We start from the raw sequence: 8,808 nt of genomic DNA on the forward strand, positions 1-8,808 counted from the left end.
TGAGGGAGTATCCAGACCTCTAGGAGAAACTGGAGTAGAGAGAGCAAACTGGAGTAGAGAGAGCAAGCCCAGTGACAAAGATATGCAGGCATTGGGGATAAGTGGAATTTCTGATAAACTAACTTGTGGTGTTGATCATTGTCAACAGGAGGCAGTAGTAGGAAAGATGGATCGCATGGGCAGAGGAAGGGGTCATCAAGGAAGAGGGTGGCAAAGCCAGCCAGGCAGAAACGACCTAACATCCTCCACACCAGTATATCTGAGGCGTAGCAGGAAAACCATGAGGACGACGGTCCAAGAGGCTTCCCGTGCATACAAAGAAGGAATAGACGCTGACATTCGTTAGCTCATTTAGGAAATGGAAGAAAATGTCATGGAAGGAGACTCTGAGCCCGAGATGGAGGAATGGGGAGACATCATTCCCGACCCGGGGCACACCAGAGGAAGGATGACACTCTACAAGCAAGCCTTGCACGTGTATTGGGTGCTGAAGCGCTTACTGGCCAGGGCGCTGGAGTAGGTAGCGGGCAAAATGGCTGAAATCGCCCAAGGAATGCCAAATATAAAGAAAGACATGAAAAACCTGCAAATCATCATGATTATGCAGGACAACAAGCTGGATGAAATCCAGCAACAACTGCAGAAGCTATCTCTAGCACCGGGGGACTCGGCGGCAGCACAGGCAAAGGCAGATGGTGACAATGAAGACCGCAAGGATTAATTCATGTAGTTTTTCAGTCTGATTTTTTGAGGATAGCTTTTATTTTCAATAGTCTTATGTTAGTTTGGAACTTGATTAGTGACTTCTGCTGTGAGGTTTACTTAGCGTGGATTGAAAGACTTATTAATTTTTGCTACTGGATGGCCTATAATAATCTCAGGTGGCCAACAGACTTGGTTTCCCATATGGGCAAGTTGAGGCCACCAAACTGTTGTATATGGATCAACTTGATTTTATATGAATAGAAAAAGAAAGGCACCACCACAGCTTACAAAAAAAATTAATATTAAAATTAATACAAATAATAATAATATTAAAAGTAATATTCATATTAATTAATATTAAGATTAATTATAAATATTTGAATAAATATTAAAATAAAAATAAAAATAACTTAAATCTATATTATATATTATAAAGGTTTTTAAATTAATATTAATATAATAAAATAATAATAAAAATTATTATAAATTAAATATTACTAATCATATTAATTATATTTTATTAATAATAAAATTACTATTACTATTACTTTTACTATTACTTTTACTTTTAAAATAACTTAAATTTATATTATATATTATAACCTAAAATAAACTTTCCAATCCAATCTACCTATATTATATATTATAACATAAAACTACTATTAATCTTAAAACATAACCTTTATTATATCTTCTAAATTATATATTATATATTATAACATAAAACTATTCTTAAACTTAAAACTTACGCCCAATATTATATCATTAAAGGTAAAGCTACTAATTTTATCCTAAATTTTTGTTATTTCTCCGAAATCAAAATTATGTTAATACTAGTTAAACAACTATTATAAGTTTTTTTTTTAATTCTAAGGAAATCAAAGACATATTAATATTGGTAAAAATATAATGATTATTATATTTTTTTAGTTGGGCAAATCGTTTTATCAAATCACAGTCAATGAGGATTAATGAATCTAAGTGGGTTTGAAAGACACATATTTACCAGTGAGGCTTATTAATATATTATTTCAATGAAACCATGTTTCAATATTATAGTTTTTATCGTTTTTGTTTTTATTAGATATCATTTTATAAAATTTATAAAATGCAGCCCCCAACATTGACAAAAGAATGCTTACGATAATTTATTATTCTATGAAAAGAAACGTAGCAGCCAGTACACGCCGTGAAAAGAAACACATGTAATTTAATCGTCGAGAAATGCAAAACTTGCAAATTTTAAGCCAACGAAAGCGAAATTTCCAATTTATTTTAACTGTTGGCAACCCTGCAGTTGGCCCGGACTCCTCCCTGGTTGCCAGTCAATACACTAATGTCTCCCATTTTTATCATTGCGGCAGCAAATTTTGTCTGCCATCCTACCAAGTTAAGGCCCGAGTTTGCAGTCACGCTGGATTTGGTGTTTGGATCTGTAAGCAGCGTTGCATCCGACGTAAACAGGCCACGGTTAGCTATAACTGCGTAATAAAAGTTGTCCAGGATGAGTGGCGTTTGAGGATCCATGACCACGGTCGTGTTGGCGTTGCTGGGGCTGCCTTGGGGACAGCTCTGCTTCAGTATCTGAGCATATATCGGATCAAGGGACGGGTCCGTCGTATTGTTGCCGTTGAAATTGTAGAGCCTACTGACGAATGAAGTGCAATGGGAGACACCAATTGTGTGTGCTCCTGCATTCGCCCAAACAACACAAACATGATTTTACTCGACATATGCTTTTGCTCAACCATTATTAGCATCTACTAGCAGCGACATGTTAATGATTTGCAGGTCTGAGAATATACCTGACAATGTAACCATATCGTCCTGGGATAGGCCTTTGGCTGCAAATGACTGAGTTAGCTGTGTTACACTGAAGGTAGGGGCAGGTAGATTTGCCGGAATGTCGGAAGCTAGTGAAATATTTCCATCCTTTCTTCCAGCTGGAACATCCCAGGAGAGGGGAATGGGAGATGCCTGCGATCAATAATAATTAATTATTAGAAAGCATTGACCATCGCCGTGATGCTATGCTATAATTAATGTAATGGTCATTATATGTGTGATGTTTAAGACAATACCAGTGATGCGCTATCTCTAGCCGCAAATGCGACTATATCTGCACACGAGACCTCCTTTGGGCAGACCGCCTCTATTTGCGATTTTGCTTCGTCAATCACGTCGAATCCTCCAAGGCTCGGATTGTTAACCGGAGAGTCTTTCTCCGCTACGAACTGGCCAGGAACGGAATCGATGAGAACGGAACCATCGCAACCCTGAAAGTGCAGGAGTTCCACATCCGTATTTCAAAAGCCTCATTCATTTACAGTCTACAAAGTACATTACCAAACGTAATTTTGATACCTACCCTGACAAAACAGTCGTGGAAATGCAACCGTATAAGTTTAGCAGCTACTCCAGTATAGGTAACGAACGCACTGCTAACCACCCGACGCACAATGGGTTCAGCATCTGGACAAATAGTATTGTAATAGCCCACTACAAGGTTGTCGCTTACTGCAGCCCCAGCCAAGGCACAAAATAATACGGCAAAGAGGGTGGCCTTATTGCACACAGTCTTGGCCATTTCACCTCCCTACAAATCCACATAAGAAAAGCAGAAAATAAAAGTCATTTCGATGATTAATTACCTTGAAAATATTGATCCCGAAAACCTAAATCAGAACGCCTGAAAGGCTATCTATTGCTACCAAAGTTCTCACCTTGGATGACAGCTGGGAGTTGATCGTTCGCTGAGCGGCTACTCAAAATCCTGAGATGGGAGAAACTAGTAGTCAAGTTCACTACTGAATTTTGATAATCATGTATGCGAAGCTACAGGTATTTATAGATGTATATAACAGTATTTGAGTCTGTGAATGGCATTATTCAATGAATATTAGCAAAGTCATTTATTAATTATTAAACTAGTTTTTTGGATCTTAATTTTTTTTAGATTTTAAATTATTTCTAAGATTTAAAATCAAATTAAGTTTAAAAGTCTTACATTACTTTATATTCTCTATTGAAGATTCTACTATCCAAATATTATCATCTTCTTTCATCGAAATTTTATATTCTACAAACATGGCCTTACAAACGCTGGGAAGTTGTAGAAATATAAAACATTTAACTGTTATGCGCTAGGTTTAATAGCGTTAGGTTTAATAGCTGTACGACTATAATAAATTTTCAATCTAAGCCAGTGATTGGTTTCGAGTTCTATTTCTGCCACTAAAGTTCGTATGCATTATTTGACACCTTCGCATTTTACGATGTTCCTTGCTCGGATTCGACCCGCAAGCTCAGGAGGGGTCATGTTGTTTCATATTATCAGTACATACCATCGTGATGTTGCATCGTAGCGCTCAAATATATTACATTTTGTAGCCTGGCATCTCTTATCTCTAGGTCATTCCGAGGAGAAGACTTCAACGAATCACGCTGCTACGATGTCAGAACTCCATGCTAGAGCCTACTAGCTTCTCTTCTTTATTGATCATTGGCTTTGAACCCATGTTGGGTTCACGCTGCACCAAAGTCAAAACTAACTTCTCTTCTTTATCAAGCAATCAGGTCGCTCATCGAGTCACGTCAATAAAGCTGGCAGCCTGCTAAATAATCTTTATTTTCCTCCGTGGCTTATGCGATGCTATAGTATTAAGGTCGCTTATAATTATGATCTCATATGATATCGTTAACATAAAAAATTTCAGGTAAGTTAATTTACGTAGAGTTTTAAGTTCTAAATAGGTTTGGTTGCACCAGTTTGAATTAATATTATTGACCATGTGTTAAAAAAAGTATAGCGAAAATATTTTATATATATTTAATTTTAATTATATTTTATAATTTTTTGAATTAATATGAAAAGTAAAATTAATCTAATTATTTCTAAATAAATTTTAATTTTTTTATAATTATTATTAAAAATATTGTATTTATTATGATTATTAAGATATAGTATAATTTATATATAAAATAGATTTTTTCAATGCAATCTATAGTATAATAGATATAAAATTTAGGTACGTTAATTTATGTGAGTTTTAAGTTATAAACAGGTTTGGTTACAGCATTTTGAATTAATATTATTGATATATTATTGTTTTGAGGTTTTTGCCAAGCCATCCAGGGCGGTTTATCTATCACGATAAATGATTGATATAGGTCCAAAAAACATTCAAAACGTTTTATATATATTTAATTTTTATTATATATTTTAATATTTTTTTGCCCAGCCATCCAGGGTGGTTTATCTATCACTATAAATGATTGATATAGGTAAAAAAAACATTCAAAATGTTTTATATATATATTTAATTTTTATTATATATTTTAATATATTTTAATATTTAAGTTAGTTTTAACTCAATCTTGTATTAGTCAAATTCTTACAAATTATTTTATTTAAACTAATTATTTCTAGATGACACTACTATTAATACATATAATTTATGATTATGAAATAAAATATTCAATTACTTATAACAGCTAGTTTCTAATATTATGAGTCAAAAGCTAACAAACTATATTAGAAAAATCAATTATTATTATAATATTTGAAACTAATTATTTCTAGATAATTTTAAAATAAATATTAATAATCTAATTATAATATTGAAATGAAATATTTATTTATTACATATCAGTTAATTTCTAACTAATTCATTAAACAATGTAACAAATTACCTAACGGCTAATTTTCAATGACTAATTTTACGTAGTGATGGATCCTTACTATTTATTCCCTCATATATATTGATTCCTCACCTTGTCATCAGGATGAACCACATTAGTTGGTTCGAAACGCCGACCAAATCCTAACGATGTGATTAATCTGAAAGGCTTATATCTAATTATTTTTGTGAAAAATAATACACATCAACTCTATTAAACAACTAAACATCTTACAGGTGTAAAACACCACCTGTAAGATTGCCTCTGCAGTGCACGCTCTATGCTTCATTCATTACAAGAGGAATATATATAACAAGCACACATTTAGGGAAGTTGAACTGAATCCTATAAAACAGGAACAAAATCCTAATCTAGGGTTCGGTTTGAACTATTTCTACATTAATCTCAACACTCCCCCTTAATGGAGAAATGGATTCATAGATATGCCTGACACTTCCCTAAACAATTCAAATTTTATTCTACCGAGAGGTCTGGTAAAAATATCAGCAACATTGTCACAACTATTATAATACTCAATATGGATTTCTTTTGATTGAACTTTCTCCGTGACAAAACGAAATTGTGTATCAATATGCTTTGTGTTCTTATGAAATACTAGGTTATTTGCAAGTTTGATGGAGGTTTGGTTGTCACATTTGACCCCTGTTGCAACATTCTGTTCTTCTCCAGCATTAAGGAGAAGTCTCCTTAACCAAACTACTTCACATGTTGCTGCATACATAGCTTGATATTTAGCTGCCACAGAAGACAAGGATACCATGTTCTGCTTTTTGATACTCCATGTAATGACCTCAGATCCAATGCTAAATTCATAGCCTATTATGGATTGTCTGTCATATACATTTCCAGCCCAATCGGAGTCTAAAAAACTTGTCAATCTAACATCACACGAATCAGTATAAACAATACCAAAATCTAGGCTTCCCTAGAGATACCTTAAAATACCTTTAGCTGCAACCCAATGGTTCTTGAGGGGCTTTGACATAAATTGGCTCAATGCATTGTCTACATAAGCCAAATCAGGCTTAGTTATAGTCAAGTAGATTAGACTCCCAACCAACTGTCTATACAAAGTTGCATCTGCCTCCTTAGATCCATCATCATTCTGAAGTTTTAAATTCTGTTGTAAAGGTACTGTTGCAGCTTTGCACTGATCCATTCTGAACTTTTCCAGTAAGCTCCTTACATACTTACTTTGTGACAGAAAAGTTTGTCCAAAATCCCTCCAGACTTCCAAACCCAAACAGTAGTGTAGCTCTCCAAGGTCTTTCATCTCAAAAACTTGTGACATCTGCTCTTTGATTTCTTTAATGAGATCATCAAAATTCCCTGTAATGATTAGATCATCTACATATAAAGAAATCAAAACAATCCTTCCCTCTTTATCAAACATTGTATAAAGATTAGGGCCATTGTTTCTTCTTTTATAACCATGCTGCAAGAAAAATGAATCAATTTTGTCATACCATGACCTGGGTGCCTATTTTAGTCCATACAACACTTTATTCAACATGCAAAATAAATGTTCTTCACCTTGTTTGAAAAACCCCTCAGGTTGCACTAAGTAGACTTCATCTTTTAAGTCCCTATTTAAAAGTGCAGATTTAACATCTATCCTAGCGATGATAGAGGGTACCAAATCAAAAGTTATGGTAATATTCCTATTGTTTTTCCTAATGGAAATATTAGACATATCCATAATGTGATGTATGTACCAAGGATAAAAAAGAATCTTATCTTTGTTTCTACTATAACTGATCAAAATCTCATCGTAGAGTTTTATAAATCATATTATGTCATTAAATACCTATTGGATTGTATGAAGCCTATTGTATCAGGTATTTGTGTGGGAGGATTTTACAAGCTAAATGTCAAAAGCACACCACATTAGGCATTGGCATCATCTGCCATGACTATAGTGGACTTATGGCACTAGAGGTTCGGTCATATTAACTTCAATGATCTCTTGCTCTTACAAAAAAAAGGTATGGTCGAAGGTATTCCTGTTTTAAAATCTGCCCATATTGATTGTGATGCATGTGCACTGGGAAAGTTGTAGAGAGATGATTTTCTTGTGAATCCTCATAGAAAGAAGAGTGATATACTCAAGCTGGTACACACAGATCTATGCGAGCCTATGTAGATAATATTGTTAGGTGTTGCATACTATTTTTTTTATTGTTTATTGATGACTGTACTAGATTTACTTGGGTGCATTTCCTCAGGAAGAAGAGCAACGCTTTTGAATACTTCAAGGAGTTCAGAAGTATGGCTGAAAAGTAGACAGGTAAATGCATCGAGATTCTCTGTTGGGATCAAGGGGAAGAGTACAAGAAAGCTTTTATACTCAAATACTGCAAATATAATGGGATACAACAATAGTTTACAGTACCCCACACTCCTCAACCAAACGAGGTTGTAGAGAGGAAGAACAAAACCCTTGTGGAGTGTGTTCACAATATGTTAAAAGGCAAGAATCTTTTTAATGACTTTTGGGCTGAAGCGATTAATACTGCAATATATCTAAACAATAGGAGTCCAACAAGAAGTTTATATTTCAAAACTCCTTTTGAAGCTTTATTTTGTTATAAGCCTACAGTTAAGCATTTGAGAGTTTTTGGCAGCAAAGCCTTTGCCCATATCCCAAAGGAATATAGAAATATACTTGACTCAAAGGCCATTGAATCCTATAAAATAGGAACAAAATCCTTATCTAGGGTCTAGTTTGAATTGTTTCTACATTAATCTCAACAACTTTTAAATAAATCTTAATTTTTTTTTATAATTACTAATAAAAGTATTTTATTTATCATGATTATTATGGCATAACATAATTTATATATAAAATAGATTTTTTCACTAAAATATCGTAAAATAATTTCAAAAAAGAATGTGATTTTTTGTTGGTTAAAATGTATTTTTTGAATGCATAAATGGATTAAGCACCATGAAAAAACCCCTAAAACACTCAAGTTTAAATAACTTAAACTCAAGTTTTTAAAAGGGTCTTCTGAATTTTGCTTAGGAATAAGTTAGACTACGTTCAATTATTACTAAAAATATGTTATGAAACCAACTCACAGAAGATAGAAAAGATAGATAAACACCTTAGAAACAAGCCTCTTCGAGGGGGAAACCTCTTTTATGTTACACAAATGAACAATTCTTGGATGATACAAATGACAAGACCTCCTTTCTATATATAGGAGTCTAAGAGGTCATAATATAATTAGAGTTGACATAACAATAATAATGTAAGGGCACAATAATAACAATAGTGGGCTTCTATGGGACACAATAATAACAATATGGGGACTACATGGGCACAACAATGTAATAAAGGGGTTGTAATAATAACAATAAGGGGTTACACTAGTAGTATAGGGGCCTAACATGCCCCTC

General features: G+C 33.8%; 1 protein-coding gene across 1 annotated transcript; it reads right to left on the reverse strand.

The window, feature by feature from the left end:
- Positions 1 to 1,980: 1,980 nt before the first annotated feature.
- Positions 1,981 to 6,565, reverse strand: LOC149236581 (peroxidase 5-like). The gene is made up of 6 exons (XM_089368961.1): positions 6,352 to 6,565; positions 6,164 to 6,267; positions 3,074 to 3,301; positions 2,787 to 2,981; positions 2,511 to 2,682; positions 1,981 to 2,396 (listed from the first exon to the last, which is right to left on the reverse strand). The coding sequence occupies exons 1-6, from the start codon at positions 6,563 to 6,565 to the stop codon at positions 1,981 to 1,983; spliced, it is 1,329 nt and encodes a 442-aa protein (XP_089225087.1).
- Positions 6,566 to 8,808: the final 2,243 nt, after the last annotated feature.

This window comes from Pinus tabuliformis, chromosome 8, assembly GCF_031772625.1.
Source record: "Pinus tabuliformis cultivar Carrire ecotype Pingquan chromosome 8, CPIR1, whole genome shotgun sequence".
In the NCBI taxonomy this organism is placed as follows: domain Eukaryota; kingdom Viridiplantae; phylum Streptophyta; class Pinopsida; order Pinales; family Pinaceae; genus Pinus; species Pinus tabuliformis.

Excerpts from the sequence above, each read along its gene's own strand:
- LOC149236581 (XM_089368961.1), bottom strand. The coding sequence starts at position 6,565 with ATGGATCAGTGCAAAGCTGCAACAGTACCTTTACAACAGAATTTAAAA. Across the intron at positions 6,268-6,351 it reads CCATTGGGTTGCAGCTAAAG|ACTCCGATTGGGCTGGAAAT; the intron begins GTATTTTAAGGT and ends CAAGTTTTTTAG. Across the intron at positions 2,982-3,073 it reads TCCACGACTGTTTTGTCAGG|GGTTGCGATGGTTCCGTTCT; the intron begins GTAGGTATCAAA and ends CTGCACTTTCAG.